Source organism: Aspergillus uvarum, assembly GCF_003184745.1.
Source record: "Aspergillus uvarum CBS 121591 unplaced genomic scaffold BO82scaffold_60, whole genome shotgun sequence".
In the NCBI taxonomy this organism is placed as follows: Eukaryota; Fungi; Ascomycota; class Eurotiomycetes; order Eurotiales; family Aspergillaceae; genus Aspergillus; species Aspergillus uvarum.
The window spans coordinates 1-27,800 of NW_020291357.1; the positions used below are offsets into that span (position 1 = coordinate 1).

The window sequence follows — 27,800 nt, forward strand, 5'->3', positions numbered from 1 at the left end:
AAATACCTGTCTTCAGGTTCACCTTGAGTCATCATCCATCTGAACTGGAGTCAGTAATGTCTGTATACATAGTATAAAAGTATTTTTATTACTTACATCTTCCAATTCTCAACAGCTCTGTTGTATCTTTCATCAGTAGCCGGAGCTCTCTTCTTGTGACATATCTCATTCACTTTCCATTTTGTAATTTGTTGGTACTCTGTAGTAAAACCACGTATTTCACCGATTTTTCGGAGCTCCTCAACCTTTCTCCGCCTCTGCTCCTCCTCGGAGAGGCCTGATTTATTGTCACGTGACATGCTGATTTTCGACATAGTATCACTTTTCAAGTTGTTTACTGAGCATGATTATATCGAACAGAAAAAAAGAAATGGACAACCAGGCCAAACGCCCTATTTAACTTCAAAAATTTTCTCACTTGGTTGCCTAGCTGGCCCGCTCGGTCACTCAATCGCTCACCTATTTGCTCACCCTGCTCACCCCGCTCACCCACACTCTGGACAGCATCACCCAAATCACCCGCACTCACTCTTCGTCTTAGCGTTGCTCACCCATAAAGCAGCGACTGAGAAAGGGCTCATTTCTCACTCGGCCGCGTTCAATAGGTGGCTTGAGTACGGCTGAGCGGACGGGAAGCCCTATTTTCCACACCCTGTGGTCGTATGTGCTAGAGGTCTCTAGCTTACATCTTATCAAGAGAACATTAGCTAAATCGCCAGCAAACCATATGGCGAACAGCACACCCGACGCTTTGCCATCCTTCGCGCACAGCCTTTCTCCACATATCGTTTTGATTGTTAGCCTCCGTCCCGATGACAGGGCCTTATCTTGTGACAAGACTCGCCAAATCCCCGGGCTCCCGGTCATCGAACCCATTCGCACATATATCTTGCTCGGCCAAGGGCCAGGACAAACACGAGGATACATCCATCTTCATTTGCTATGGCGCCCAGCCAATTGCCCGATCAACAGTTGGTGACCTAGTTTAGCCCCGCTCTAGACGCGAATCGTCATAAGTATCTAGTATCACAACGCGCAGTGCCAGTTCATCCGCAAAAGCCCACCTATGTCTGCACCTTCTTCAACTCCAAGAATAGCGGTTGCTTCTCCCACATGACAAACGCTACCTGCTCCTCCCACCGCGCGTCAGGGCTGCGATTCTCCCAGTCGAAATGCCACACCAGCGTAGCCAGCAGCACGCGCAGCTCGGCCCATCCCAGTCTACGGCCCAGACAGTCGCGGGGCCCGTAGGAGAAGGGCTGGAAGGCTTGCACCTCGTGCGGGTGGATGGCCACGCCGCCGCCCTCTGGGGTGGCCGGGAGCCAGCGTTCGGGGATGAAGTCGTCGGGTTTGCCGAAGTTGGCGGCGGAGCGGAAGGCAGTCCAGGGCGGGATGCCGACTGAGGTCTGTGCAAGGTCGTTGCGTTTAGCTACCTTGGCCCTAGAACTGAATCAAAGGAGTGGGAGGGAAGGCTTACACCAGCTGGCACAAATCCCCCACTAATCAACGCCCCACCGGCGGGCACCAACCGGGGCCGGATGGAGGGCGCCGGCGGACACATGCGGAGGCCCTCCTGCAGCACAGCGCTGAGGTAGGGCAGGGTGGTGGTGTGGGCGATGCTCATGGCCTCGTCGGCGGAACGCAGCGACCCGCGCACCTCCGCCTGCAACTTGGCCAGGGTGTGGGGGTTGCGCAGGAGATACTGGATCGTGCCCGTCAGCGCGGTGGCAGTGGTCTCGCTGCCCGCGCTGATGAGGATGTCGACCGTCGCCTCGATCTCGGCGCGGGACATGGTCATGGACCCCTTGGCCTCGTTCGGGCTGTTATTGTACCGACAGATGTAGGTGATCAGGTCGTTGCGGTCGGGGGCCTCGCCCAGCGCGAGGCGTTTGGCGGCTTTGGCGCACGAGAAGGCGAAGCGCTGACGGGCTTGCTCCTGCACCCGTTTGGGGACCAGGTAGGGCAGCAGCGGGCGGAGGTAGGGCGCCACCATCAGCAGAGACGCCCCGCCCAGCAGCCGCCGGAAGAAGCCGAAGGTCACTTTCACCCACTGGTGGGCTTCCTCCTTGGCGACGCAGTCAAACGGCTCGCCGAAGATCAGGTCGCCGGCGATGTCCACCGTCGCGTACTGTAGGTAGTCCCCGATGTTGATGGGACGGCGCGCGGCGGCGGCAGCCTGCAGCTTGGTCACCAGCAGCGAGACGTAGCACTGGATGAACCGCTCCTGTTCGCGGAGGGCCTTCTCGGAGAACCCCTGGGCCACCAGCTTGCGGATGCGCGCGTGGGTGGTGTTGTCGGCAGACAGGATGTTGTGCGCCCCGTTGGCAGCACGAGGATACCATAGTGGGTTGCGCGCGAAGTCCTTGCCCGGTCCGTGGTGGCCGTAAATGTCGCGCCAGGCGTCTGGGGAGATGAAGGACAGCTCGTTCGGGGCCCAGCGCACCACGGGACCGTATTGCTGGTGGAATCCACGGATGCGGTGCATGAGTTGGCCACTGCGGAGCGCACGAGCATTGGGGATACGTGTGATGAGCCAGAGCTTGGGGCCGGGATAACCCGCCAGCGGATGGAAGAAGAGTACATAGATACTGTTCACGAGGTAGTAGGCTACAAGGCCTGCGAACCCCAAGCTAGCAGCTGCCAGGAAGTGAGCCATGATTCGTAGCTCCCTGCTATGTTCCGTTCAATGCATAAGTGAGGTCTGTAAAGCAATAATATATGTTATAGGTCGTTGCAGGTACTCTATCTAGTATCGACTCATCTCCTAGCTAGATCGAATCTGCACGACAATCTTCTTCCGCTTGACACGGCCATGGCGCATTCGGTCTACCTGTTCCATCGCCAGCGACAAAGGGCCCTTGACGATCTCCAGCGGGTGGGGCTGCACTCGGCCCTGCTCCATCAACGACTCCAGAACCCCCGCCCATTCACGCCCGAATACCCGGTCCTTGGGGAGGGGGTCCCGGTGGTAGGCGCCGGCGAGCTTCACTTCGTTGCCGAATAGGGTCCATCCTAGAATCCATTGATGCTTCACGTCGCGGCGGCGGATCGTCAGCGCCCGGGGATAGTACTCCAACGCCGAATACCGACCGCCGGTGTCGCCGAGGGCCACGTAGCAGAGGGTCATAGTCTCGATGGTGCCGATGCAGTCCAGCGCATATCGGAGGCGATCCTGGGTGTAGTCGCGGATCTCCTCGTGGCACGAGGCCGAAGCGTAGTCGAACACTTGCACCGCACCCCGGCTGCGCACTAGATCGAAGCTGGCGGGCGAGCAAGTTGCAATGGGCGCGTATCCGGCCATCCGCAACAGTTGGATGACGAGCGTTCCCGTCGCGGTGGCACCTCCATGCACCAGCACATATTCTCGCTTGTCTGAATCATTCGAATGGTCAGGTTTCTTGTTCTCGTCGGGGCTCTCTGTCAGTCGGGACCAGTCCAAGCCCAGGGAGCGAAAGGCCAGCCCAGCGGTCAGTAGGCCCATCGAGAGGGAGGCAGCCTCGGCAAATTCCATGGAGGAAGGAATGTGCATGCACAGATCGGCGGTGGCGACGGCGTACTGGGCGAAGGCGCCGTTGCGGGGGTTGCCGGGGTTGGCGCCGAAGATGATCCCACAGACATGATCGCCGATCTGGAAACGGGCGGTCGAATCGCCTCCCACGCGGACGACGGTCCCCGCAAAGTCGCTCCCGCTGACTGCCCCAACGGTTGTTGATTGATCCAGGAGCTTGTGGTCAGACGGATTGAGGGCGACGGCGGCGATGCGCACCAGGAGTTCATCGCCCGCGGGCTTGAGAACAGGTACGGGCTTTAGGGCTAGACTCCCCGGCCCTGTCGCCACAAGCGCCCGCTGCACACGTGGGATGCGATAAGTCAATTCAGACATTCTTTCTCAATTACGCTGATCTGACTGTGTTTGTAGGTTGGAATGGAGAAAAGAGAAAGATCATGCCACCCTCGACCTCGAGTCCTGTTCATTGACGATTCTTAACCTGTGGTTGATGATAGCCGGCGATAGAGTCTAGTTGCCGAACATAAGCCACGCACTGCTCCGAATTCCGAACCATCCATACGACTATCTGCCTATCTGGCGAACTCTTACATTCATACTCAAAACGTTGAAAGAGTCCCCCCTTGATTCTGTTCAAGTGATGGTTACAGACCCTGCGCCTTGCATTGACCATCGCACAACTCACCATGTTCCGTCTTTTCAAGTCCGACTTCTTTAACTTCGAGGCTCTCCGTCTACTCAGTTTCACCGCGCACGAGGGCGGCGAGATTGCCGAATTCTTCACAGCGGTAGCCCGCATCAAAGACCAGGACGTGGAGAGCTGGTACGCAGCATGGATGGAGGCGGCCGACAAAGCTGAAGGGGTGGCCACGGAGGCAGAGCTGGCCGGGAACCGCGTGGCGGCGCGACGGGCGTATCTACGCGTCGCTAACTACCAGCGATCGGCCCAATTCATGCTCAACGGGCTGCCCGGCACCGACTCACGACTGCTGACGGCCTCCGAGGCGGCGATCTCCAACTTCAGCCGGGCGGCCGCCCTGTTCGACTGGAGCTATCAGCGCGTGGAGATCCCCTACGAGGAAGGGCTCGACCTCCCGGGCTACGTCTTCCTGCCCCATCCCTCCACCCGCTTGCCCGGTGACAAACTACCACTGCTGATTCAGACCGTGGGCGCGGATGCCACGCAGGAAGAAATCTTCTACATCTTCCCGATGGCAGCGCTCGAGCTGGGGTACGCGGTGCTTACCTTCGAGGGACCGGGGCAGGGGATCGTGATCCGGCGACACGGGGTGCCCATGCGGCCGGACTGGGAGACGGTGGTGGGCAAGGTGCTCGACTTCACCGAGGGGTACGCGACCGCGCACCCGCAATTCGACCTGGATCTGGCACGCATCGCGCTGGTGGGGTCCTCGATGGGAGGCCACCTGGCGCTGCGCGGCGCGGCCGACCCGCGCATCCGCGCCTGCATCGCCGTCGACCCCTTCTACACCATGTTCGACCTGCTCAAAAGCCGTATGCCCGACCCCGTCACCAACACGTTTGTGGCAGGTGGGTTCGTGCCAGACGCCGGCTGGGACTACGTGTTCGGCCTGCTGGGCCGCTTCAACCCGATGACGCGCTGGGAGTTCGACTTCGGCCGCTGGATGCTCGGCGTGCCCACCGCCGCGCAGATGCTCCGCCGCATGCAGGAGTACACGCTGGGCACCTCGGACGGGGTCGGGTTCCTGCCCCGCATCCGCTGTCCCGTGCTGGTCACGGGCGCGCGCTTCTCGCTGTACTCGCAGCCGGAGGTCAGCACGCAGCGGATTTTTGAGGAGCTGGTGAATGTTCCCCAGGATCAGAGGGAGATGTGGGTGGCGGAGGACACGGCCGAAGGCGGGTTGCAGTCCAAGGTGGGGGCGTTCACGGTGCTGACCACCAAGTCGTTTGCCTGGTTGGATCGGATGTTCGGGATTGAGCGTAAGATTCATCTGTAGTTTTAGTTTAGTTTCGTTGGTCAGTCGGATGGTGAGATCTCGTGGTGGCGATGGTGCCATGCCATCGCCGACCGCCGAAACTATGCCGGTTTCAGTTTAGATGCGCGACGATTTTAGGATGAGGGGATTAAATGTGAAACACGAAATGTGATTGATGGTTCCTGGTGTGATATGTCATTGATTTAGCCTTTCGTAGGGAGATCGGACATGAAAGCTTGACCAGGGGGTGGGTTTTAGGAGTTCCTGAGATAAGGCTTCTCTCCGTTAACTCCGGCCACCCCGCCAAACCCTAACTGAGTATTTAGATGCTACTGTCTCCATGCTGGAGGAATAAACAACACAAATCCATTCTCTTTCATACCGCTGGAACGATTCAAACTTAACAATCCTCACGACAATGACTCAAACTGGAGGTCGCACCGAGCGCCTGTTGCGCCTCACCATCAAACTCTACAAAGGGCAAGCCCGCCAGGGTGGGGAGGGCCATGACTTTGCCCGCGACTACGTGGTCAAGGCGGCTAAGCTGCATGCGAAGCATGGGATTTACGCCTACCAGCAGGTAAAGCCAACCCCATATGACCCTGGATGCTATTGCGGATTCCTTCCCATCTGACACCCAACAATAGTGCTACTCCCCACCAGCCTACCGGACCTTCGTCGACGAGATGAACCGCCGCAACAACCGCGGCTGGGTGATTGATGTAGATACCAGCCCGGCCTCTCCCCTTGACTGCCCTGAAACCCCCCCAAGAGACTAACCATTGCACTCCACAGGACCACGACGTGACCATCGAATTCTACTTCCGCAGCTTCGAGGAACTCAACAAGGTCAACCACGACCCGGAATTCCAGGCGCTGCAGGCCAGCGAGGAGCCCTACGTCAACCGGGCGCACACCGTGGTCTCTCTCTCGTGGATCGAGAAGTACGTCGACAACAACGAGGTGGTCAACATCGTGGACGACAAGTCGACCTACCCCGGTTACGACGAGTTGTTGGATCTGTCGACAGCGCTGCCGACGGGATCGGCGGCGTGGGTGAAGAAGGAGGAGTAGATGGGCGGTGGATCGATCATACGATGGATGTACTTAGTTTCAATGTGTACTTTCCGACCGAATCTGAGTTCATAGGTGAATCGAATGATATCTCTCCATCATTCGTTCCGTAAATTGAGGGTAGTTCATTCGGCGTTCGGGGTCGGCATAGGACGGTCGGGGTTTCGGCCCCGCAGCAACTTATATAACCACCACCAAAACAACACCAATAAATCCCACCCCTGCATTATCCAGATCGCAACAGCTGCATTACCTACACAGCCAAAACAGAACTCCTCTCCTGCACCTCCACCGAAACACAAAACCAAAATGGCAGACTACGCCTACGCCTCCACCCCCCTAACAACCACCAACCTAGGCACCGCCCTCCTCCGCCTCAGCCCGCTGATGATCTCCTCCGCGTCGCTGATGTGCGCCTGGGACCAGCAGAACGCCTTCCGCTCCTTCCTGGCGCCGCCGCTGCTCCGCAAGCCCAACGACATCTGCGCCCACGTCGTGGTGGACTGGTTCGCCGAGTTCGCCAAGCCGACCAAGTGGGTGATCATCCTGTCCTACCCGTTCGCCCTGATCATCGCCTTCATCAACGCGTTCGGCGCCCCCGGCGCCGGCCTCCACCCGCAGACCAAGGCCTTCTACGCCGCGGGTGGCGTCCTCTCCATCCTGCACTTCTACTTTGGCACCTATTCGATGATGTGGAATGCCCGGATCTCCAGCAAGGAGCATATCGGGACAAAGAACTATGATGCGCTGCGCGGGTGGTTGGGCAATAATTTTACCAGGATGCTAACAGTCAATGTGCCGGCCTGGGCAATGTTTGTTTGTGCGACGGCGACGTTTCTAAAGATCTAAATCGTTTAGGGTTGGGGGGGGGGATTGGTTAGGGGTGGGGAGGAGAGTTTTGCGGTGGAGAGATGTCAGATGGTAGTGTTGTGGTCAGAGTCGGAGACGGAGTGCAAGGATGGATGAGAGGGGATGATGACAGGGGTAGCATCACACCAGGAATGGTACCGATGGCGTGGAGCTGTACTGTAGCAGAAAAGAAAAACCACAAGGCAATTTTGATGGCATGAAAGAAGGTGCATTGAGTGCAGTGCACTTCTTTGTTCTCTGTCTCATGGAGTTAACGAATCTTATATCCTAAACTCCGTGGCTGCAGGCGATGCATGCACGCATGCATGCATGCCACACTGCCAGACACCGAGGTTCGATCAAACAACAACAACAAGCTTCCCCCAAGCCCGATCCCCATCACTCCCAACGCCGATTTCCCCTGAAACCCAAGTAGAGTAGGAATCTAGAGCAGAGACGGGGTTTAAACAGCCATCCTCCCCGTCTTGTCCAGTCCCAGCAATTCAACTATGCTACCCTAATTCCTGCAAATCCTCACCACCAACACAATGAGTCAGCCAGCGCAACAACGTCCCCCTGCATTACCGCAGCCCGCCGCGCGAGGCTGGCGGTTCTGGACCGTCTTCCCTCCTCTGTGCATCGCCACCCTCTTCTCAGCCCTCGAATCGACCGTCACGTCGACTTCGCTGCCCGAGATCACCTCTTCCCTAAACGCCGGGTCCAACTATACCTGGTTCGTCAACGGGTACCTGCTGACCTCGACGGTCTTCATCCCCTTCTACGGGCAGTTCGCGCAGGTGTTCGGCCGCCGGTGGCCGGCGATGGTGGCCGTGGCGATCTTCACGCTGGGCAGCGGGATCAGCGGCGGGGCGAACTCGACGGCGATGCTCATCGCAGGCCGTCTGGTGCAGGGGCTGGGGGGCGCGGGGATCGGAACGATGACGAACCTGATCATCAGCGACCTGGTGTCGGTGCGCGAACGGGGCAAGTACCAGGGGATCATTTTCGGGACGTTCGGGATCGGGATCGCGATCGGGCCCGTCATCGGCGGCGCGATCGCGCAGAGCGGGCACTGGCGCTGGGTGTTCTGGCTGAACCTGCCGCTGGGCGGGGTGACGCTGGTGCTGCAGTTTATCTTCCTGCAGGTCACCTTCCGGAAGGTGTTCACCTTCGCGCAGAAGATCCGGCAGATCGACTGGATCGGCAATTGCATGCTGATCGGCGCCATGATCGCCATCCTCATCGCCCTCTCCTGGGCCGACACCGTCTACGCCTGGTCCGACTGGCACATCCTCGTGCCCTTCCTGCTCGGCTTCGCCGGCCTGGCGGGGTTCCACGCCTTCGAAGCCTGGCCGCGCTTCTGCCGCGTGCCCACCATCCCCGGCCGGCTGTTCCGCAACCGCACCAGCGCCGTCACCCTGATCAACACCTTCCTCTCCTCCATGCTCACCTACTGGCGCTCCTACTTCCTGCCGGTCTACTTCCAAGGTGTCCTCCTCGTCTCCCCGCAACGCTCAGGCGTCCTCCTCCTCCCCAGCGTCCTCATCGCCGCCCCCGCCGCCATTCTATCCGGCTTCGCCCTCTCGCACTTCGGTCGCTACAAACCCATCCACATCCTGGGCTACGCCCTGATGACCCTCGGCACCGGGCTCTACATCGACTACGACGCGGACTCCTCCCTCGCCAAAGTCGTCCTCTACCAGATGATCGCCGGCTTCGGCGGCGGCATCCTGCTGACCACCTTCCTCCCCGCCGTGCAGGGCGCAAACCCTCCCAAGGACCTGGTGCCCGCCTCGGCGACATGGGCGTATCTGCGTGCTTTCGGGAGCATCTGGGGCATTGCGATCCCCTCCGCGATTTTCAATAGCAGAGTCTCGTATTACGTGCAGTCCCGCGTGTCGGATGCGGCGGTGAGGGGGCAGCTGGAGGGCGGTGGCGCGTATTCGCATGTCTCAGCGGCGTATATCAAGGCGTTGCCGGACGGGGTGAGGCAGGAGGTGGTGGCGGCGTATACGAGTGCGATGCGGAATGTGTGGGAGGTTTGTCTGGCGTTTTGTGCGGTGGCGTTGGTGTTGACGTTGCTCGAGGAGGAGATTCCCATGCGGACGTCGGCGGAGCAGGGGGATTCCGGGTTGGAGGAGAGGAAGAAGAGGGAGCGGGAGGGGGTGAATGCGGCGGGTGCGGATGCTGAAGCTGCTGCGAGGGAGAAGGATGTCGAGACTGGGAGGGTGGAGGCGGCGGTTCCGGGAGCTTCGGCGAGTGAGGGCTCTGGGGAGGAGGGGGTGTTGGCTTCGGGGGGAGTTGGGGTGCTGAAGGTGGAGGTGGAGGAGGGGGAGAAAGTTTGATGTTGAGGTGGGAGGTGTGGTGGTGGTGATACTGGTGGTGGTGGTGTCTTGGCTTGAGAATAGTAGTGGTTGTGGGAATGGTTACAGTCGATGGTAAGGAAAAGAGGGGACAGACAGTTTACTGTTGTATGGGCCGTGGTCAATGTCTACTCTTTCGGTCTCTGTGGATTGCGGGCGTGTTGCGATGCAAATATGTCATGTACATTGATAGTATAAAAATTGATGGAAGGAGTTTTGTATCTATCCAGAGCTTGTTGCTGTGATTAAAGCCGAAAATGTGTCATAGTTACGCCGTAAGTGTATGTTCTCATCGTAAAGCGGATAGAAAGAGAACTCCCATCCATATCAAATCGAGTATGTCGTGTCTACATCAAACCCTAACTTTATCCCCCTTCCTCCCCAACCTCGCGCGAATCGCACGAATGACCCGCCGGATCTCATCCTCCTTGCCCTGAATCTGAAGCCCTAAGCGATCGGAACCCGCGTGCAGGTCACTCCCCTGCCAACCAGGCTCACGACGTGACGTTGCATGATGAGGATGCGACGGCCACTGCGCGATAGAGAGAACCAGCGTGGCCAAAGTGGTCAACAGATCCTCGATCACCTCCAGGAACAACACCGTGGACAGCGAGGTGTTGGACGCGAGATCGAGCGACCCTACTACGATGGCCGGGAGTCGCACGACCGGTGGAGTGGATCTTGGCGTGCGATAATGTGTGGTAGAGCCTGTGGCGGCCGCAGCAGCCTCCAGGGCGTGCGATAGCATGGTGAAAATCTCTAAGATGCGGAAGTACGAGGACAGGACGATGAGTAAGGAGCCTGGGTCTAGGCCTGAGTGGTCGGGATCCAGGTCCTCTGCATGGGCCCTGGGTTTTGGTGTGGTCGGTGGTCGGTGACCGTTTGACTCGTGGTGCTGGTGGAGGAGCCCACGGAGAATGTGAATTAGCTGGGTGGAGAGTTGGACGGCTTCGTCAGCGAAGGCTGCTGAGCTTGGATGGCTGTGGCTTGTAGTGCTCGTTGGGAACAGGGGGTTGGTGGTCTGATTGGCGGTCACGTTGGAGGAGACGGCGTGCCAGTTCCGGTACAGTCGGGCATTGTTGTCGAAGAGCTCTTTCAGCCATTGCGGGTCGGGGAGGGCGGGTGTGCCGATTGTCGGTGGTGGCGGTGGCTCTGGTTGGTGGCGCGAAGTGTAGGACGGTGGAACACCCGGTAGATTCATCTCAAACTCGGCTGAGGGCAAATCGATGGTGGTCGGTTGACCGGCTGAGGGAGTTTGCGGTAGTCCCCCAGTTGCTGATGACCAGAACCCCGGTGGCTCTCCAATTAGGGTTGCGGTACCGGTTGTGGTGGTGGCGGTGGTGCCCAACTGTGTCTCACCCAGCCAGGAGCCAGGGTTGGTTAACGACGGCGTCATCAACCCCAAGCTCCCATCGGATATCAGAAAGGACGTGAGATCTATCGGCATAGTGGTTGGATCGAGTGATTCGGAGGCCAATCTGTTGTGAGGGTCTCCTAGAGGGGAATGAAGCTCCGGTATGACCTCAGAAGGCGTGGGCTGGTCGCTGTAGAGTATGTCTTCATCTTCTTCCTCAACATCGTCGTCCTCCTGTGCTTGTTCTTCCTTGTCATTTCTTGCTATTGTAGCATATTGTGGTTGGTGTTGGTGTTGTTGCTGCTGCTGCTGCTGGGCGTGCATCGGGAGTTGTTCTTTGCGCGTCGAAGCACGACGGTTCCGAAGGGAGATGCTCCAGGTGCACGGCTTGTCAGCTTTCTCGCACCGCACACACTTGGCCCCAATGGCCTCCCGCTGGCATCCCAGTTTCTGCGCATGACACCGATCGCAGGCCTTGCGCAGACGAAGATCCGACGAGGAGGGTCCCGAGCCTCCGCGCTCGTGCCGCGGCATTATGGGATAGACTTTCTTAGAGGTAGAGAGAGAATAGGCCGGTTTGACAACGAAAAAGTACAGGGAGCGTGTACAAAGGTCTAATTCCGATTGATGTGTAATACAAAAGGGCAGCCCAACCCCCTAGTAAGCTTTCTCTGGTGGGCGACAATAACACAGGTTTCTCACAAAACACCCCTCCCTAGCGTCTGTGCCCGTGCGGTTGCCGGTATTCTTGTATGCATCTTTCGCTCTTGGGGCTTTGTGTTTTCTCACGCTCTAGAAACGATGCTACCTTTGGACCCCACGGTGATCCGGCGGGGTCGTTGTGTGAGAATGGGTGGCCGAAGGAACCCGCTCGCTGTCTCGGTAGGCATGTCAGATGTGATTGAGCAAACAGAGACAGTGCTTACATCGGAGGAGGCGCTGCAGAGGCGCTGAAGAAGAGGGGGATCATGACCCCTGCGCGGGGCGACCGGTGCACTGTGTTGTTGCAAGCCATCCGGGAATGATACGAGGGGTTTGAATTTGGTGAAGGATCTTTGGCGTGGTTGTGATTTAAAAAGGGACTAGCTGGCTCGTTGAAGCAGCCATGTAGTTGATGCACGACGGAAGAATTGACTAGAAGGATGGAAGAGGCCTAGGGGATGCATATCCTGGCCTATCTAGTAGAGAAGCTGAAATCCGAGGAGATGCTTGCGTAGCAGGGCCGGGTCGGCACTAAGAGTGAGACTAATTCCTATCCCCGAGACCAGAAAACACATTCGAATGAGCAAAATAGCCTAATGATGGCACAAGTCTCAGGCCAACAGACCCCGACGACTGGTGATTGGGCTGAAGCATGACGTGCATCTAACCTGACGGGGCTAGAATGATGTAGAATGATGCTTCAGGCGGAGACCCTGCTGCTTATCTGCATTGGTGGCGCTGGTTTCCCCGCTCGGGGTGAGACGAGAACCTTGGAGAATGTGTTTTGGAAGGCAACAATCAATGTTTGATGAAGCACGATCGGATTTCAGATCACCGACTCCGGCAATTTGACATTCAACTTCAGCCGTCTGTGCAGGAGAAGAGGGGGGTTGAAGATATATGATTAGTCAACCAGATGATTTCCGGACTTATTCACATTTACTCACACGGGCTCGTTTCCCTCACGGTAAGCCACCCGGTTGGCTGCCTTGTCAAGTGAATTCTCGTCTTCCTCATCGTACTCATAATGAGTGATTCCTGAATAACCGCCCAGGAAAGTGCTTGTGTTTGCTTATGAATGCTTGGCCCATTGCTTGCATGCTTTGCATGATATAAGCACGGAGGTGTTCAGCTACGACACCGACACTACTAGTGCTTATGCCCACTACCTTCGACCCTCCACGATCGTGATTTCTAACATGGAAGCAAGTGTAAGACGAAACAGTAATTACTTCCATTGGCTTACAGGATGCATTGAAACATCTCTGAGATGCGTAGGCTACACTCCATCCTCGAACACGCGTAAAGTCTAGCCTAACACTACCTGGAAGACAATCAGGCCCCCTTCAATCTAACCTTGACGCCATTGCTGGATGAGAGGGTGAGAGTAAGCTGCTCGGTCCAGGGAGCAGGATCCTGGGCCTCGATCGTCTGAAATGTTTGCGCGAACCGGACCAGGACGTACATCGCCTCCGTCAACGCATATTGTTGCCCGAGACAAATCCGCGGCCCCCCGTTGAAAGGGAGAAATTCCTAAAAAAACAAGGTTCATAGTGAGCTTGCGGCTGTCCAACACGGTGTAACGTCGCGAAGAAAAGAGTCTCTTACCCAGGAGAATCTTTGCGTGACCCATCGTTCAGGGCGGAATTCCTCAGCGTCAGGGCCGAACAGATCTGTTCGACGATGCATGGCATACACCGTGTAGATCATGGTGCAACCCTTGGGGACAAACACGGGGGCATCCCCCTTGAGGCCCCCGCCCCGCGGAAGGATCGTGTCACAGACAGCCATCTTTGTATTGTTGGGAACGGGCGGATACAGCCGCAGGGTCTCATTGATGCAGTACCGCGTGTACTGGAGATTGCGGAGTTGCTCGTAGTTGGGAGCTGCCCCCTGCAATTGAGTCGCGACCTCACTGCGGAGCTTCTGCCACACCTCGGGGTGGCGGGCGAGCACGTAAAACAGACTCCCCAGCAGACTCGCCGTGGTGTCTCGACCGGCGATGAGGATGTTCAGCAATTCATCGCGGATTCGATCCCGGTCGTCGGTGGCTTGCGCCAGCTCCTTCAGGAAATAGCTACGGTCTGAGGTGTTTTTATCACCAGCCGAACTCGCTTTCCCTTGGCGATAGGCGATGGCATCCGCCACGAAGCCTTCCACATATCCTCGGCAGATTTCATACGCTGCCAGCGCATCCTTGTTGGGCCGGCGAAGCGCGCGCCATGGACCCAGGCGGAATTGGAGGGCAATGTCGTCCAGCGCAAGGGCGAAGGCCTGCCCGAATTGCTGGTCTTTGGCTGTCCCGCGGCTGAGGGTATGGAGAGAGTGGCCGAAGAGGAAGTCGGTCGCCGAGTCCAAGGTGAACCGGAGAAAGAGGTCTTGCAGCTCGACGACGGTTCGGCCGTCGGATGGGATAAGCTTCAGCAGCTGCGCCAGATGCGTTTCGATCATCTGCAGGTCGGCCACCTGCTCCTTGACGAAGTTGGGGCGGAGCAAGGCCCGCGAGTGCGACCAGTCCTGCCCGTCACTGACGAAGATCCCGCGTCCCAGCAGCGGGCCCATTATAGGGACACGATTGCCAAGGGAGTAGTCTTTGAATCGCGTCGACAGGATTGTCTTGATGTTTTCGGGGTCGGACGTGAGAATGCCTCGACGGTTGAAGACACGCACCCCGTAGGTGGTCCCCAAGGTTTGGTAACGGTTCTTCAGGGTCTCCAGGTACTTGTGGCGACGGAAGGTAGTCACATTCTGATAGACAAAGTCGAGACCGAAAATCCGGTCTTTGTGCGGGTACATGCGTAGAGGCTGGCAGCCCTGATTCAAAGGATCATGGCGTTGACGCTGCGAGAAAAGTGCACGATACAAAGCCACGCTGACGAGTAGAGCAGTGAACCCCACTATGGCGACAGACGCCACTGAGTACTGCTGCATACTGTCTTTGGACTGATCCCACCATGCTATGAGACGTTGGACGGCAGATGACTGAGGGGCAGGAGCTGGAGTTGGAGCTGGAACGGAACCAAGAGACAATGACCTCCAATCGAAGGCATAGAGCCTGTTCACAATGTCCTCCATGTTCACTGAGGAATGCAGTCGTTAACAAAAGTTTCCTTGGTTGATGGATAAAGGCTCCATTCAACCTCCTCTAAGCCACGGTCGGAATGGTTCGGGCTTTTGTTCCTCAGAGGCGAAGATACACGGATAAGCGTCAGCCGGCGTTCGGGGCACCCAACCTACACCGAATCCTTCAACACTCCAAGTCGGCGATGCTTTATACTCTCCTACTCAGAGTGAGCAAGAACACGGTCCGACCCCATCGTTTCCGATCAGCTCAACTTCACGCTGATTCGAACGATCTTGCAGGATTCGGTGATGGGCACGGTTCCACGCCGCGCGGCTCGGTCATTGCTTAGGTTGCTTCGCCACCAGTTCAGATATCTACCTCAATCGACAGACGTAGTGCTCATGCTTCATGCGCAAAGCAGATCTACTATTCTCCTCCAAACAAGTCATTCACTCACCCCCTCTCTCTCATGCCATGGCCTACATTCCATCTTCCTCCGAGCCCATTGCAATCATTGGCAGTGCCTGCCGCTTTCCAGGCCGTTCCACTTCCCCATCCAAGCTATGGGAACTGTTAAGAAACCCATACGATCTTACCAAGCAAGTACCAGAGGGACGATTCAATGTGGATGGATTTCACCATCCGGACGGCGAGCATCATGGGACCACCAATGCCCCGAATGGCTACTGGCTAGAGGAAGACCCACGACGATTCGACAGCACATTTTTCAACATCACCCCGAAGGAGGCGGAGGCCATTGATCCCCAAGGAAAAGTGTTGTTAGAAGCCGTCTACGAAGGCCTAGAATCAGCCGGCCTGACCTTGGAAGGCTGTTCAGGGTCGCAGATCGGTGTGTATGTCGGCACCATGACGGCCGACTACGACATTCTCACAGGCAAAGACGAACTCACCTTCAGCCAATATTGCGCCACGGGCACCTCGCGGGCTATCATCTCTAACCGCGTCTCCTACTTCTTTCACTGGAACGGCCCGTCCATGACGATCGATACCGCCTGCTCCTCCAGCCTAGTCGCCATGCATCAGGCGGTTCTGGGCCTGCGGAGCGGGGAGAGTACCATGGCATGTGTCGCCGGAGCCAACCTGATGCTGAGTCCAGAGCCATTCATCTGCGAGTCAAGCTTGCACATGCTGTCTCCGGACGGAAAGTCGAAGATGTGGGATCAGTCTGCTGATGGGTATGCCCGAGGCGAAGGCGTCGGCGTGGTGTTCCTCAAGACGCTCTCTCGGGCCCTTGCGGACGGGGATCATATCGAATGTATTGTTCGCGAGACCGGAGTCAACTCCGATGGGCGCACCAAAGGCATCACGATGCCCAGCTCCCTGGCTCAGGCCGCTCTGATCCAGGACACCTACCGCAGGTCTGGGCTCGACGCCCTGAACCCGGATCATCGCTGCCAGTACTTCGAGGCGCATGGTACGGGAACCCAAGCGGGCGATCCAACGGAAGCAGAAGCGATCTACAAGGCCTTTTTTGGTGAGGATGAAGAACTACAAGAAGACGGTTCGATTCTTGTAGGGTCGATCAAGACCATCATCGGACATACGGAAGGGGCGGCGGGCGTGGCCGGAGTCTTGAAGGCGGCTCTTGCCCTAAAACACGCCCAAGTCCCACCCAACCAACATCTCAAGTCCATGAACCCACGCGTGGTTCCCTTTGCACGGCGATTACATGTTCCCAATACCCTCACCCCGTGGCCGAGTGTTCGACCCGGTCATCCGCTGCGTGCCAGTGTGAACTCCTTTGGCTTTGGCGGCACTAACAGCCACGCCATCCTCGAGAGCTACGTCCCAGCCATTCACGGGGGGCATCTAGCTGTCAGCCTGGAAAGGCCGACGGAGCATCCTCCCAGATCTCCTTTAGTGTTGTCGGCCAACTCAGCCGAAGCGCTCAAAGACAAGGTCAAACACTACATTGAGTTGCTGGAGTCCGAGCCCGAGATCGATCTCCATGACCTGGCATGGACACTGGCGACGCGTCGATCAGAGCTCCCGTATCGTGTGTCCTTCTCCCCAGTGGCCGGGCGAGAAAGGTTGCTCCAAGAGATGCGAGAGCGACTGCAGACGGCCGAGGGAAGCTCGTCATTTGGGGTACGATCCAAGACCGTCAATCATGACCGCGGTCGCATTTTGGGGATTTTCACCGGACAGGGTGCCCAGTGGCCCCAAATGGGCCAGCAACTCATCCAGAGGTCCCCGCGCTTCAGGGAGGTCATTCAGAGTCTCGATGTCGTTCTCCAGTCATGTCCGGATCCGCCCGTGTGGTCCATTGAACAAGAACTTCTTGCTCCGCCTACATCATCGCGTTTGAGCGAGGCAGCTCTGTCTCAACCACTGTGTACCGCTATTCAGATGGCTCTGATTGACATCCTTCATCAGGCTGGAGTAGAGTTGGCGGCTGCAGTGGGCCACTCCTCGGGCGAGATTGCTGCCGCCTATGCTGCAGGTATCCTGACGGCTCCCGACGCGATCCTCATCGCATATTATCGAGGCTTTCACGCTGGCTTGGCACAAGGGCCAGAAGGAAGGCGCGGGGGGATGATGGCGGTTGGGATGGGGGTGAATGAGGCGCTTGAATTCTGTGAACAGCCAGCTTTCCTTGATCACCTTCACATTGCAGCCAGTAACTCCCCGGCAAGTGTCACCATCAGTGGAGATTTGGAGCCCTTGAAACAAGCCAAAGCATTGCTCGATGAACGAGGCACGTTTGCTAGACTCCTGAAGGTTGACACTGCATACCATTCTCATCACATGGATCGGTGTGCCGCTCCTTACCTTCAGTCCCTACAGACAGCTGAAATCACACCCATGAGCCCCACGCGTTCATGTGTCTGGGTGTCCAGTGTGTATGGGCCATCGGGCGCTCCCACGCTCCGAGAACTGTCAGGCCGCTATTGGAAAGACAACATGGTGCAACCGGTATTTTTCACCGAAGCGGTGACCCGTGCGTTGACAGAAGAAGGCCCCTTTGACATGGTGCTGGAAATCGGACCTCATCCTGCGCTTCAGGGTCCTGCTGTCCAGACCATGCAGGAGGTCAATGGATCGGCGTTGCCCTATGCTGGCTTATTGCACCGCGGTCGGGATGACCTGACCTCCGTCATCTCGACAATGGGGCTCATTTGGAGTCTGCTGGGTAGCTCTTCGATCAATTTTCATGCCTTATCTGTGGCACTGGGCAATGAGAGGTCGGATTGCCGGGTGGTCAAGGATCTTCCTTCCTATCCCTGGGACCACACCCACATGTATCATCGACAGCCCCGGATGGCCAAACAATACCTCAACCGCCCTGCCCGTCCTCATGAGCTACTAGGGGTGCGGACCAGCGACGACACGGAATCAGAATGGCGCTGGAGAAACTTGTTGAAACCAAGCACGCTCCCGTGGCTCAAGGATCATCGTTTCCAGGACCAGATCATCGTCCCTGCTGCAGCATATTGTGTCATGGCATTTGAGGCTGCCCGAGCATTGACCAGCAAACCGGTCAAGTTGGTAGAAATCCAGAATCTATTGATCAAGCGAGGCATCACCATGAGCGATGACTCTCAGGGCATCGAGACAATATTCATGCTCAGAAAAGAGCCGACTGTTCCTGGTGAAAGTGTCATCTCAGCGTCGTTTATCCTAGACTTTGTCCCGGGCGATGCTGACGCTCAGGGCACGAATGCTGTCAAGGGAATGGTTCACCTGCACCTGGGCGAGCCCTCCGCGGAGACTCTGCCTCGGAGGAGTCTTACCCCCCCTTCTGGCTTGAATCGGGTGGATCTCGATGAATTTTACGGTTCCATTAAGGATATCGGACTGGGTTACACAGGACCGTTCCGTGCAATGACATCGCTTCAGCGACGTCTAGACTTCGCAACAGGGACACTGCCAAAGCCACATCCTGCTGAGACCTCGACCCTTCCCGTTGCTCCATCGCTTCTGGATGCATGTTTCCAGGCTGCGTTTGCTGCCTATGCTGCTCCGGGCGACGGGTCACTCTGGACCTCGTTTCTCCCGCAGGAAATCCAGAATATACGCTTCAATCCGGACCTGTGTCCTGTGAAACCTAGCCCAGCCGCAACGGTGAACGTGGACGCGGTGATTACCCAGTTCTCTTCAGCATCCCCCGAGTCCCCCGCCAACTTCTCGGGGGATATCTGCGTCTTCAACGCCAATGGTAACATGGAGGTGCAGGTCGAGGGTCTCACAGTAGTCGCGTTATCTTCTACTGGCCCGGCAAACGACTGTGAGCTGTTCATTGAGACGGTATACAAGCCAGACCCGTACACCGGGATTGTCGAGACTAGGACAGAAGGCATCAATGAGGAATACGTGGCTCTGCAGCGTGCGTGCATGCGCATCGCCGACCACTTCTTGCACCCCGATCGTACAGCAGGCAAGCCTCAACAGACTCCAGAGGCCATGCAAATCGGGTTGGCAGACTCACCGTTCCGCGGTTATTTGGAGCTTCTCATCTCGTGTGGCCGCACGGCGCCATCTCGCCTGCCAACGGCAATCACGGAGATACTCATGAATTTCAACGAGCAGAGCGCGCTACAAAGTCACATCAGAACCTCGGTGTCGCAGATCAGTCACCGATTCCCTCAACTTCGGGTGCTGGAAATTACGTTGGGTGAACCGCAAAAATATATTACGGATGCTGTCGTGGCTGGTCTGGCGGCGCCGTTTCAATCCTACACTCATTTGTCCGAGGCCACCGAGAAAGATGCATCCAGCTTACCTGCTGGACAAACGAGCAATCATGATTCAAGGTTTCGTTTACTGGCTTATGACAAGACGGCTTTTTTAAGCCAGCAGTTCCCGGATGAAACCTTTGACCTCGTCATCTTATCGGATGGTAACTCTAAGAATACAACACTCACCAGTCAGTTGGATGGGGTTCATCAGCTCCTTGCCCCCGGCGGATATGTATTTTGCGTCCACTCCACGGGAATTCCGCTACAGGATCGACTTCTGAACCCTCAAAAACATCATCAGTCGCTGTCCTTGCAAACAGTGCTGCGTCCCACACCGCGCGTACTGGGTGACTTCGATCTCATCTCGTCGTGGACCAGTCCGTTGAGGACGATTGCCCTCTCCATCCGACAATCCGTGAGCGCAGATGTTCGGCATCTCCTTATGCCGTTGACCGCAACCGACGTATCCTATATGTCGGACACTGTTCTGTTGATCGGTGGGGAGACCAGCGAGACAGCGCAGTTGAGTGATCAACTTGCAGCTATTCTCCGAGATAAGTCCTTGGAGGTGGTAACCGCACCACGTCTGCAAGATGTGGCCTCGACTTCTATGGGAACGGTGAAGGCAGTCATTGTTCTATCTGATCTTGACAAGCCGGTGCTGTCTTCCGTCAATTCATCCGAGTTCACAGCTCTCAAGCAGATCTTGGTACCTAATATGTCTGTTCTTTGGCTGACGTCCGGGTTCCGCGACGACCAGCCCTACCATTACGGTACCGTCGGACTTTTCCGCTCTATCCGGACTGAAACGCCACAGCTGAAGCTGCAGATCTTGGATGTTGCGCACATATCTGGTGTCGAGACAGTCATTGCCGAGTGCTTCCTTCGCCTCATCACATATCTTGACTCTGAATCCGCTCCGCTATGGACTTCGGAGCCGGAGCTTGTGTGGGATGGTCAGCACTTGCTGATTCCCCGCGTGCTGCCTATCGATGATCTCAACCGCAGATATAACTCCACTCGCCGGGTTGTTCAAAGCTACCGTGATACATCGCTGCACGCTGTCCGGGTCGCCGCGTGCTGGATTGGGGAGAGATACACCTACCATGCGGTAGAGACGACCCCGTCCAAGGCCTCAGCACCCGCCGATGCACATTCCGTTAATCTTCGAGTATTGTATTCTAGCGCCTGGGCAATTGAAGTCAAGAAAGGTTTCCATGCCTTCGTCAGTGTTGCGACCGACAGCGAATCGCGACACTTCCTTGCAATTTCGCCCACCAATTCCTCGCTCATCACCGTAGCTGTGTCCCATGTCCACGCCCTCCCCGCTGCTGGTCTGAATCTGTCGGCTTTGCTGAGCCAGATCGTCGCAATTCTGCTTGCTCAAAGCCTACTTCGGCAAGCCAGTCCAGGGGGTCTGCTCGTCCACGAAGCCGACTCCTTCTTTGCCGATACCCTACAGCGACTCAATGATAAGGAGCGATTGCTGTGCTTCTCCACCACGAACTCGGCGTTAAATGACAACCGCTTTATTCGGTTACATCCCCTATCGACCAAGGATGCTATCAAAGCAGCGGTATCTTCGTCCCGAATCAGTAGCGTCGCGGATTTCAGCTTGGGGCTCATCCCGTCCGCACTGGTCGGGTTGAAATCGTCCACATGCACACTGATCAAGCCAATTGACTCGTTGGTCAAGACTGAGGCAAGTATTGTGGACAATGAAAACGCTCTGAGTACTGCCCAAGACGCCCTCCTTGTTGTCAGATGGGTGGTCGAGACTGCACTGGAAGAGCTCGGTTCCTCGCCCAAGCCGCACACAACAGTTCCTGTGTCGAGGGTCTTGGACAAAGGGCTGCAACCTGTAGGAACCGTGCTAGATTGGACCGAGAACAGTTATGCGCCCCTGCGGGTTGAGCAAATCGACCCGGCGTCTCAGTTGTGTGGGGACAGAACCTATGTAATGATCGGTCTGACCGGCGAGCTGGGCCAGAGTCTGTGCCAGTTCATGGTCTCGCATGGAGCTCGTCACTTGGCAGTTGCCAGTCGGTAGGTCATCCATCTCCCTGTTTCACCCTAACTTGTATCCCGAATTGCTGACGTCGTCTTATAAGAAACCCGGACAAGTCCCCTGCCTGGAAGACTGATCTCGAGAAGCAAGGGGCCAACATCCAAGTTCTCAGCGTGGATGTCACGAATGTTGATGCCGTCCGTCAGCTGCGCGTGGACCTGGAAAATAGCATGCCGTCGGTTGGAGGCATTGTCAACAGCGCCATGGTTCTATCCGACGGCCTCTTCGCCGACATGCCCGTCGAATCGCTGCAGAAGGCCCTGGCGCCCAAAGTGCTCGGCTCGCAGAACTTGCATGATGTCTTCTCCGACGTCGATCTTGACTTCTTTGTCATGTTCTCGTCCCTGACCGGTGTGCCGGGGAATCAGGGCCAATCTAATTATACGGCTGCTAACATGGTATGGCATTCAATCCTCATCGTTTCTCCTTTCCTTTTTCCTTTGTTGCCTTGTATTTTATTTTTGATTTCTCCTCTTTGTTGGTCAGTTTCTCTGTGGTTCTTATAGTGAACAGGATGCTGACTCGCAGTGGACAATAGTTTATGGCCGGTCTTGCGGCCCAGCGACGCAAAGCTGGACAGGCCGCCTCCGTTCTGGATATTGGCATGGTTTCTGGTATTGGATATATCAACCGCACCGATGGAGCCAAGATCTACGCCAACCTCAAGCGTCAGGGGTACATGCCGATCTCCGAGCGAGACATCCACGGCATGTTCATCGAGGCCATCCATTGCGGACGACCCACGTCTACGACGGGGGCTCAATTGACGACCGGCCTCCAACGGTTCGGCATCGAAGGCGAAGAGCCCTTGTACTGGCACACAGACCCTCGCTTCTCCCATCACCGAGTGCTCCGGAATGCGGCGCACAAAAGTACGGTCTCGTCCTCGGTGGAGAGTCTTAGGAGCCGGATCTCGGAGGTGCAGTCGCAGACGGCTATTGCCGCGATTCTAACGGAGAGCTTTGCGTCCCATGTGGAAGCAATGCTTCACCTTGACCGAGGCAGCTTGGATAAGGAGACGGCTATCATCAACCTTGGTGTGGACTCGTTGATGGCTGTTGAGATTCGGTCGTGGTTCTTGGCCGAGGTGGAGAAGGATATGCCCGTTTTGAAAGTGCTCGGGGGCTCGTCGGTGGCGACGCTGGCTGAAGAGGTGGCCAAAGAGCTGTTTGAAGATCGCAGCACGTCGGCTCCCATCCCGATGGATCTGGACAAGGATTCCTTTAATTTGGGGTCAGTGCATGGCAGTTCGACCGATCCCTCGAGCAACAGTGACAGCAAATCTGGATTTGACGGCTTTTCATCGGACGACTCCTCGGATATCGCCAACGATGACTCGGACCCAACCGCGCATTGCGACCAGATTGAACCCATGTCGTTGAGTCAGGCTCGCATGTGGCTTCCCTATCTCATGCTGCAGGACAAGACCGCCTACAATTGTACGACATCGTATCGCTTGATTGGCCAGTTGGATATCTCACGCTTTGAGCGCGCTCTCCGTTCGCTGCTGCAGTCCCATCAAGCCTTCCGCACACTATTCTACACGGACCACGAAACCGGTGAGGCCATGCAAGCCATTGTCCCCGCCTCTTCGACTTTCTCTTTGCGGAGGGTCGGACCTGCCAATGATACAAGCGACGTGGAGGCCGAACATGACCGAGTGGCGCAGCATGTCTACGAGCTGGAACGCGGTGACAGCTTCATTGCCACGCTCGTCACTCATCGGCCAGACTACCATACAGTCATCTTCGGGTACCACCACATCATCCTTGACGGCGTCAGCTGGCAGATCTTTCTTCAAGAACTGGACAGGTTCTACGCGAATCCCCAGCGACGGCCCTCGTTGGGCGTCGACTTCCTGGATTTCTCGACGCGGCAGCACCACGATCTCACCTCCATCCCCTCCCTGTCGAAGCGACAGTTCTGGAAGACGACCTTCGCCTCCGGGTCCTTACTTGAGTCACTACCGCTGTTCCCCTTTGCGAAAGTACCGGCCCGCATGCCGCTGACGCAGTATCGGGTGACGGAGTACTTTGTGGAACTGGATCGGTCGCTGGCGGCCAAAATCCGCTCCGCCAGCACGACGAACCAAACGACCGCGTTTCACTTCTACCTCTCGGTCTTCAGCGTCATGATGTACCGGATGTTGGGCGTCACCGACCTGTGCATCGGCATGACGGATGCTAACCGTAACGACCAGGCGTTCCTGGAGACGATTGGACTGCTCTTATACATGCTGCCCTTGCGATTCCGCCTCGACAAAACCCCATCTGACGAAAGCGCGTTCGTGGATCATCTTCGCGCCACGCGGGATCTCGTCTACTCTGCTCTGGGCAATTCTGGGGTGCCATTGGAGACGATCCTGCAGGACATTGGCGCCGAGAGCTCGGCCACGGAGCTGCCTCTCTTCCAGGCCGTGGTCAATTACCGGATGGGAGCAATCAAGCACAAGAGCATCGGGGATCTAGGGCTAGAGTATCTCTCCTACGAGGATGCCGGCCACCCCTTCGATTTCATTCTGACCATCGACGAAGACGAGGGTCGTGCGGGTCTCACTCTGTCCATGCAGGACTACCTCTACGACGAGGCCGGTGCGAACATCTTCCTCGACTCGTACATCCATCTCTTGGACTTCTTTGCTACTACGCCAGCAGCGAGGGTCGCGACGCCGCCCGCCTTTGCACCTGCGCTCGAGCGCACCGCCATTGAGCTGGGCACTGGTCCTCGTCTCTCTGGTCCCTGGGAAGAGCTCACCCTCGTCCATCGCATCGACTATATGGCCGCAAAATACCCCTCGGATGTGGCTCTTGGGGACGAGCGCGGCTCGTTGAGCTATAAAGCCATGTCCGATCGCGTCAACGCAATCGCCACCCAGCTCCTCGCTGTCGGAGCCCAGGCGGGCACGCGCGTCGCCGTCTTCGGGACCCCGTCAACCGACAACATCTGCTCCCTGCTCGCCATTCTGCGCATCGGCGCCATCTACGTCCCCTGCGACGTGCGCAGCGCAAACGAGCGCCTTCGCACCATCCTTAATCAATCCGAAGCCACCGTCGTGATCGTCAACCGCGAAACCAGCTCCCGGTTCGCCAAGTTCCGACCGGACATCGTGCAAGAAGTCATCCAGCTCGCAACAGTGCCCAACCAGTCCGCTCTGGTCCATAACGCAGCGACCGCCGATGGCCTAGCCTTCATCATGTTCACCAGCGGCTCCACCGGCACCCCCAAGGGGATCCAACTCACGCACGCGAACTTCCTCACGCACGTGCAGGCCGCCTCGGCGTACATGCAGCTGGGCCGGGAAGTGGTGCTGCAGCAAAGCGCGGCCAGCTATGACGCCTCCCTGGCGCAGATCTTCTACGCCCTGGCCAACGGGGGCCGGCTGGTGGTGGCGGACAATCTCCAGGATACGGTGGCGCTAGCGTCCATCCTTGAGAAAGAGGCGGTCACTTTCACCCTGATGGCGCCCTCGGAGTACTTGCTGCTTATGGAGTATACGGGAGATATTCTGGCGAGGTGTTCGGAGTGGAGGGTGGCTATGTGTGGTGGCGAGGCGTTCCCGCCGCGGTTGAAGGGGGATTTCAGGCAGCTTTGGCATGAGCGGTTGAGGGTTTATAATGCTTATGGTATGTTCAACGAAATATTTTCAAGGGCAGGATTCTTTTGGTGGGAGAGATTTAGCTTTGCTAACCGGATACACGCCGTGACAGGACCCACGGAGATTGCAGTCGCATCGAACATCGGGGAGGTGGCGATCCCACGAAAAGAAGCCGCTGGTGATTCGAATGATGGCGATGAAAGCCACGTTCCCATCGGCTCTGCGCTCCCAGATTACAACGTCTACCTGGTCAACGAGAACCTTGAGCCCGTCCCGCTGGGCTGTCCGGGCCAGATCGCCGTCTCCGGTCCCGCCGTGAGCGCGGGCTATCTCAAGAATGACCCATTAACTAATGACAAATTCCGTCTGGTCGGAGAGAGGTATCATCCAGACACGAGCACGAGATTCTATCTGACCGGGGATCTTGCGCGGATGCTCTCGGATGGTTCGATGGTGTACCTCGGACGCATCGAGTCGGACACGCAGATCAAGCTGCGCGGGATTCGCATCGAACTGGGAGACATAGCCAATACGATTCTCAAGACGTCCCGGGGGTTCATTGCGAATGCTGCTGTCGGGGTTCGTAACCCCGGCCCAGACCAGTTCCTAGTTGCGTATGTCGTGCTGTCCGGGGAGAAGGGGACGAAGACACCGGCGAGTGTACGGCACTATCTGGACCAGTTGTTGGTCGATTTGCCGTTACCGCAGGCGATGAAGCCCGCGGTGGCTGTGGATGTCGGCAGTAGTTTGCCCATGACTTCGAGTGGGAAGTTGGATATGAGGGCGCTTAATGCTCGGCCGCTTCCTGCGTCTGGGGATGGGGATGGGGACGAGGATAGGGAAACCGGTGCTGATGCTGATGCCGACGCTGGTGCGGATACAACCCTTTCTGACATCCATAGCAAGCTTCGCGAGATATGGGACCGTGCCCTGGGCGGCCACACCAGCATCCTTATTACTCCCGCGTCCAATTTCTTTGCCGTTGGTGGCAGTTCGCTGTCCTTGCTTAAGATGCAGGCGCTTATTCAACGGGAATTCGACCTGCGGATTGCCTTGCCTGAACTTTTCCGCACGAGCACGTTTGGAGCTATCGCGGAGCGGATTCTGAGAGGGGTGGCTGCTGGCTTCACAGAGGAAGAGGTTGAGGATACCGTGTCTTCCTCCTCACCTGTTGATATCATTGACTGGAAGAAGGAGACTGCTCTCTCCGAGACCCTTCGATCCTTGGCTTCTTCCTCCCAATCAGACACCCGCAGCCCACCCATGCGTCGCCGTCCCCTGACAGTAATCCTGACCGGCGCGACAGGCTTCCTCGGCCGCGCCATCGCGCGAGCGCTCCAAACCCGCGACGACGTGCTGCACATCCACTGCATCGCCGTGCGCAACCCGCACTCCAGCGCCGCGCTGGAAGTCGAACGCACCTGCGACAAAGCCATCCTGCACGCCGGCGACCTCGCCCTCCCCTTCCTGGGGATGATGGAGGAAGAAGCCCGCCTGGTTTTTGAAGAGGCTGACGTGATTGTGCACAACGGGGCAGACGTCTCGTTCCTGAAATCCTACCAGACCTTGCGGAGACCCAACCTCCGCGCCACGCAGATCCTGGTCGAGATGACCGCCCACCGCCAGGTGCCGTTTCACTTCGTCTCCACGGCCGGGGTGGCCACCACCCTCTCGGGGGTCTCATCCCAGGTGATCGACGAGATCTCGCTCGCGAACCACCCGCCACCCACCAACCGCACCGGCGACGCGGTCCTGATCGACGGCTACGTCGCCTCCAAATGGGCCAGCGAGACCTTCCTCGAGCACGTGCACGCCCAGCTCGCCCTCCCCGTCCGCATCTACCGCCCCTCCAGCATCACCGGCCCCGACGCCCCCGCCCTCGACGTCATGCACAACGTCCTCAACCTCTCACGCCGCATGCGCGCCCTCCCGGACCTCGGGACGTGGACGGGCTGTTTTGACTTCATCCGCGTCGAGACCGTTGCGGAGGAGATTGCCGCTGGTGTGACCGCTACTGCTACCCCGACCACCACTACTCCTACCTCCTCGGGTGTGGAATTTATCCACCTCTCCGGCGAAAAACTCATCCCCGTCGCAGAGGCCCGCAAGCATCTGGAAAAGGAGACTGGTTACGCCTTCCGCACCCTGGAGATGGCCGAGTGGTGCCGCGAGGCCGCTGGGTATGGGCTCCCAGCTCTTGTCGCGGGGTATTTGGAGAGCTTGCAGGGTCAGGCGCTTTCGTTTCCGCGGTTGCGGTCGCGGATTGCGGAGCGGGGCGGTGGTGGCAGGGAGGTGGCTGTTTAGATTTCAGGCTAGAGATGTTGAAATGGTTGAATACGAGTTAGAAGGATTGTTGGGGTGCTAGGTGCTGGGTTTGGAGTCTGATTCTGACGAGATGTGGTTTGGTATTCTTCTTTGATCGAGTCGATTTGGTCTTGTTGTTATGGATTGTCTTTAAATAGACTTTCGCAGAGTATATATAAGACACTTTATACGCTTTGAACATTGAAGATCACAGGGTGTGGAGAGGGGTTTCTTACCTGTAGGGCTTTATGAGTGTACTGTAGT

The 27,800-nt window shown here is 57.2% G+C and overlaps 10 protein-coding genes across 10 annotated transcripts; 5 read left to right on the top strand and 5 right to left on the bottom strand.

Annotated features, from left to right (window-relative positions):
• Window positions 1-389: 389 nt before the first annotated feature.
• Window positions 390-1,050, bottom strand: BO82DRAFT_166826 (uncharacterized protein). The gene has a single exon (XM_025630309.1). It carries the CDS (start codon window positions 925-927, stop codon window positions 538-540), a length of 390 nt encoding a protein of 129 aa, XP_025488228.1. The 5' UTR covers window positions 928-1,050; the 3' UTR covers window positions 390-537.
• A 14-nt stretch (window positions 1,051-1,064) lies between these two features.
• BO82DRAFT_405553 (cytochrome P450) lies at window positions 1,065-2,656 on the bottom strand (the record flags this gene model as incomplete). Its single annotated transcript, XM_025639496.1, has 2 exons — window positions 1,065-1,406; window positions 1,478-2,656. The coding sequence occupies 2 exons, from the start codon at window positions 2,654-2,656 to the stop codon at window positions 1,065-1,067; spliced, it is 1,521 nt and encodes a 506-aa protein (XP_025488229.1).
• A 95-nt stretch (window positions 2,657-2,751) lies between these two features.
• On the bottom strand, window positions 2,752-3,883 carry BO82DRAFT_343385 (zinc-binding alcohol dehydrogenase family protein; the record flags this gene model as incomplete). Its single annotated transcript, XM_025633618.1, has 1 exon — window positions 2,752-3,883. One exon carries the CDS (start codon window positions 3,881-3,883, stop codon window positions 2,765-2,767), a length of 1,119 nt encoding a protein of 372 aa, XP_025488230.1. The 3' UTR covers window positions 2,752-2,764.
• Window positions 3,884-3,919: 36 nt separating this feature from the next.
• BO82DRAFT_357634 (alpha/beta-hydrolase) lies at window positions 3,920-5,715 on the top strand. The gene has a single exon (XM_025636069.1). It carries the CDS (start codon window positions 4,195-4,197, stop codon window positions 5,482-5,484), a length of 1,290 nt encoding a protein of 429 aa, XP_025488231.1. The 5' UTR covers window positions 3,920-4,194; the 3' UTR covers window positions 5,485-5,715.
• Window positions 5,716-5,790: 75 nt separating this feature from the next.
• Window positions 5,791-6,542, top strand: BO82DRAFT_357635 (uncharacterized protein). The gene is made up of 3 exons (XM_025636070.1): window positions 5,791-6,043; window positions 6,111-6,185; window positions 6,259-6,542. The coding sequence occupies exons 1-3, from the start codon at window positions 5,882-5,884 to the stop codon at window positions 6,535-6,537; spliced, it is 516 nt and encodes a 171-aa protein (XP_025488232.1). The 5' UTR covers window positions 5,791-5,881; the 3' UTR covers window positions 6,538-6,542.
• Window positions 6,543-6,766: 224 nt separating this feature from the next.
• BO82DRAFT_357636 (putative integral membrane protein) lies at window positions 6,767-7,402 on the top strand. The gene has a single exon (XM_025636071.1). It carries the CDS (start codon window positions 6,847-6,849, stop codon window positions 7,384-7,386), a length of 540 nt encoding a protein of 179 aa, XP_025488233.1. The 5' UTR covers window positions 6,767-6,846; the 3' UTR covers window positions 7,387-7,402.
• A 481-nt stretch (window positions 7,403-7,883) lies between these two features.
• On the top strand, window positions 7,884-9,955 carry BO82DRAFT_386125 (MDR family MFS transporter). Its single transcript, XM_025638233.1, has 2 exons — window positions 7,884-9,614; window positions 9,819-9,955. The coding sequence occupies exons 1-2, from the start codon at window positions 7,935-7,937 to the stop codon at window positions 9,945-9,947; spliced, it is 1,809 nt and encodes a 602-aa protein (XP_025488234.1). The 5' UTR covers window positions 7,884-7,934; the 3' UTR covers window positions 9,948-9,955.
• Window positions 9,956-10,101: 146 nt separating this feature from the next.
• Window positions 10,102-11,637, bottom strand: fumR (Zn(II)2Cys6 domain-containing transcription factor fumR; the record flags this gene model as incomplete). The annotated part of the gene is made up of 1 exon (XM_025637096.1): window positions 10,102-11,637. One exon carries the CDS (start codon window positions 11,635-11,637, stop codon window positions 10,102-10,104), a length of 1,536 nt encoding a protein of 511 aa, XP_025488235.1.
• A 1,304-nt stretch (window positions 11,638-12,941) lies between these two features.
• On the bottom strand, window positions 12,942-14,910 carry BO82DRAFT_357639 (cytochrome P450). Its single transcript, XM_025636072.1, has 2 exons — window positions 13,414-14,910; window positions 12,942-13,338 (listed from the first exon to the last, which is right to left on the bottom strand). Exons 1-2 carry the CDS (start codon window positions 14,878-14,880, stop codon window positions 13,141-13,143), a joined length of 1,665 nt encoding a protein of 554 aa, XP_025488236.1. The 5' UTR covers window positions 14,881-14,910; the 3' UTR covers window positions 12,942-13,140.
• A 398-nt stretch (window positions 14,911-15,308) lies between these two features.
• On the top strand, window positions 15,309-27,746 carry BO82DRAFT_318160 (uncharacterized protein). Its single transcript, XM_025632637.1, has 4 exons — window positions 15,309-21,615; window positions 21,681-22,035; window positions 22,176-25,260; window positions 25,345-27,746. Exons 1-4 carry the CDS (start codon window positions 15,344-15,346, stop codon window positions 27,534-27,536), a joined length of 11,904 nt encoding a protein of 3,967 aa, XP_025488237.1. The 5' UTR covers window positions 15,309-15,343; the 3' UTR covers window positions 27,537-27,746.
• The last annotated feature ends 54 nt before the right edge of the window (window positions 27,747-27,800 follow it).

Excerpts from the sequence above, each read along its gene's own strand:
- BO82DRAFT_357635 (XM_025636070.1), top strand. The coding sequence starts at position 5,882 with ATGACTCAAACTGGAGGTCGCACCGAGCGCCTGTTGCGCCTCACCATC. Across the intron at positions 6,044-6,110 it reads GGATTTACGCCTACCAGCAG|TGCTACTCCCCACCAGCCTA; the intron begins GTAAAGCCAACC and ends ACCCAACAATAG. Across the intron at positions 6,186-6,258 it reads ACCGCGGCTGGGTGATTGAT|GACCACGACGTGACCATCGA; the intron begins GTAGATACCAGC and ends TGCACTCCACAG.
- BO82DRAFT_318160 (XM_025632637.1), top strand. The coding sequence starts at position 15,344 with ATGGCCTACATTCCATCTTCCTCCGAGCCCATTGCAATCATTGGCAGT. Across the intron at positions 22,036-22,175 it reads ATTATACGGCTGCTAACATG|TTTATGGCCGGTCTTGCGGC; the intron begins GTATGGCATTCA and ends AGTGGACAATAG. Across the intron at positions 25,261-25,344 it reads GAGGGTTTATAATGCTTATG|GACCCACGGAGATTGCAGTC; the intron begins GTATGTTCAACG and ends ACGCCGTGACAG.
- BO82DRAFT_166826 (XM_025630309.1), bottom strand. The coding sequence starts at position 927 with ATGTATCCTCGTGTTTGTCCTGGCCCTTGGCCGAGCAAGATATATGTG.
- BO82DRAFT_357639 (XM_025636072.1), bottom strand. The coding sequence starts at position 14,880 with ATGGAGGACATTGTGAACAGGCTCTATGCCTTCGATTGGAGGTCATTG. Across the intron at positions 13,339-13,413 it reads TCACGCAAAGATTCTCCTGG|GAATTTCTCCCTTTCAACGG; the intron begins GTAAGAGACTCT and ends TTGTTTTTTTAG.
- BO82DRAFT_357634 (XM_025636069.1), top strand. The coding sequence starts at position 4,195 with ATGTTCCGTCTTTTCAAGTCCGACTTCTTTAACTTCGAGGCTCTCCGT.
- BO82DRAFT_386125 (XM_025638233.1), top strand. The coding sequence starts at position 7,935 with ATGAGTCAGCCAGCGCAACAACGTCCCCCTGCATTACCGCAGCCCGCC. Across the intron at positions 9,615-9,818 it reads AGGATGTCGAGACTGGGAGG|TCGATGGTAAGGAAAAGAGG; the intron begins GTGGAGGCGGCG and ends GAATGGTTACAG.
- BO82DRAFT_357636 (XM_025636071.1), top strand. The coding sequence starts at position 6,847 with ATGGCAGACTACGCCTACGCCTCCACCCCCCTAACAACCACCAACCTA.